The 876-nt window shown below is 52.9% G+C and overlaps 1 protein-coding gene across 1 annotated transcript; it reads left to right on the top strand.

The window, feature by feature from the left end:
• The first annotated feature begins 201 nt into the window (after positions 1–201).
• LOC131249671 (uncharacterized) lies at positions 202–636 on the top strand. The gene has a single exon (XM_058250451.1). The coding sequence runs from the start codon at positions 202–204 to the stop codon at positions 634–636; it is 435 nt and encodes a 144-aa protein (XP_058106434.1).
• The last annotated feature ends 240 nt before the right edge of the window (positions 637–876 follow it).

Raw genomic sequence — 876 nt, 5'->3', positions numbered from 1 at the left:
GATCTCCGGGTTTGGGGCGTGACAAGCAGGGACCGTAGGGAGGCGTCTCAAGAAAGATATAGCAGGGGTGCAGATATCTTTGAGCGGTTTCAAAAGCTTCAGCTGTCGACATTTGAAGGGGCACCAGACCTAGTGTAGGCGGAGCACTAGTTAGTAAGGATTTTCAAAATAATGCTACCCTTGGAATGTACTGACTCACAAATGGTGAGCTTGGCCACATACTTATTGGAAGGGGAGGCAGAGAATTGGTGGCAAAGCATGCAGCGAAGCGTCCCGGCCACCTACTCCTGGACATGGACTGGATTCAAGGTAAAATTCCTGAAAAAGTACTTCTCACGGTCGTGTCGCAATGAGAAGATCGCACAGTTTTTACGGCTGGAGCAGGGGAGTCTTACAGTTCCCAAGTATGAGGCCCGATTCGACGAACTCTCCCAGTATGTGCCCAAGGCCTTGGAGGATGCCAAATACAAATTGCAGAAGTTCAAGGAGGGACTTAGGCCAGGGATCCAGTCGCGGCTATGTGCCTGGGATTTCGAGGACTACGCAAAACTAGCAGACAAAGCCATGCGGCTTGAGAAAGACTTCGAGCACACCCTGAGAACCCGCCCCCATCTAAAGACGCCTAGTTCAGGCTAAGGCAAGCGCCCCCCACTCCACCTACTCTTGCAGAGAGGCCCAGGCCTGTACTGGCGTGAGCTCCACCCTTGCCCTCCGGTGGAAGCTATGGTTATTGTGGAAGAACAAAGCACAATACTCAGAATTGTTTTCTGAGAATGCGAGATCGGGGTGTTCTACCCCAGGGGAACCGACCACAGCAGAACCAGACAGTAGCTAGGGTAGTGCCCAGGCCTCAACAGCCCATATAGGGGCCCCCAG

The sequence above is a fragment of the Magnolia sinica genome, chromosome 6, assembly GCF_029962835.1.
Source record: "Magnolia sinica isolate HGM2019 chromosome 6, MsV1, whole genome shotgun sequence".
Classification (NCBI taxonomy): Eukaryota; Viridiplantae; Streptophyta; class Magnoliopsida; order Magnoliales; family Magnoliaceae; genus Magnolia; species Magnolia sinica.
This window is presented reverse-complemented; position numbering and strand designations above follow the sequence as displayed.

Bases quoted from the DNA above. Each gene is read 5' to 3' on its own strand.
- LOC131249671 (XM_058250451.1), top strand. From the start codon at position 202: ATGGTGAGCTTGGCCACATACTTATTGGAAGGGGAGGCAGAGAATTGG.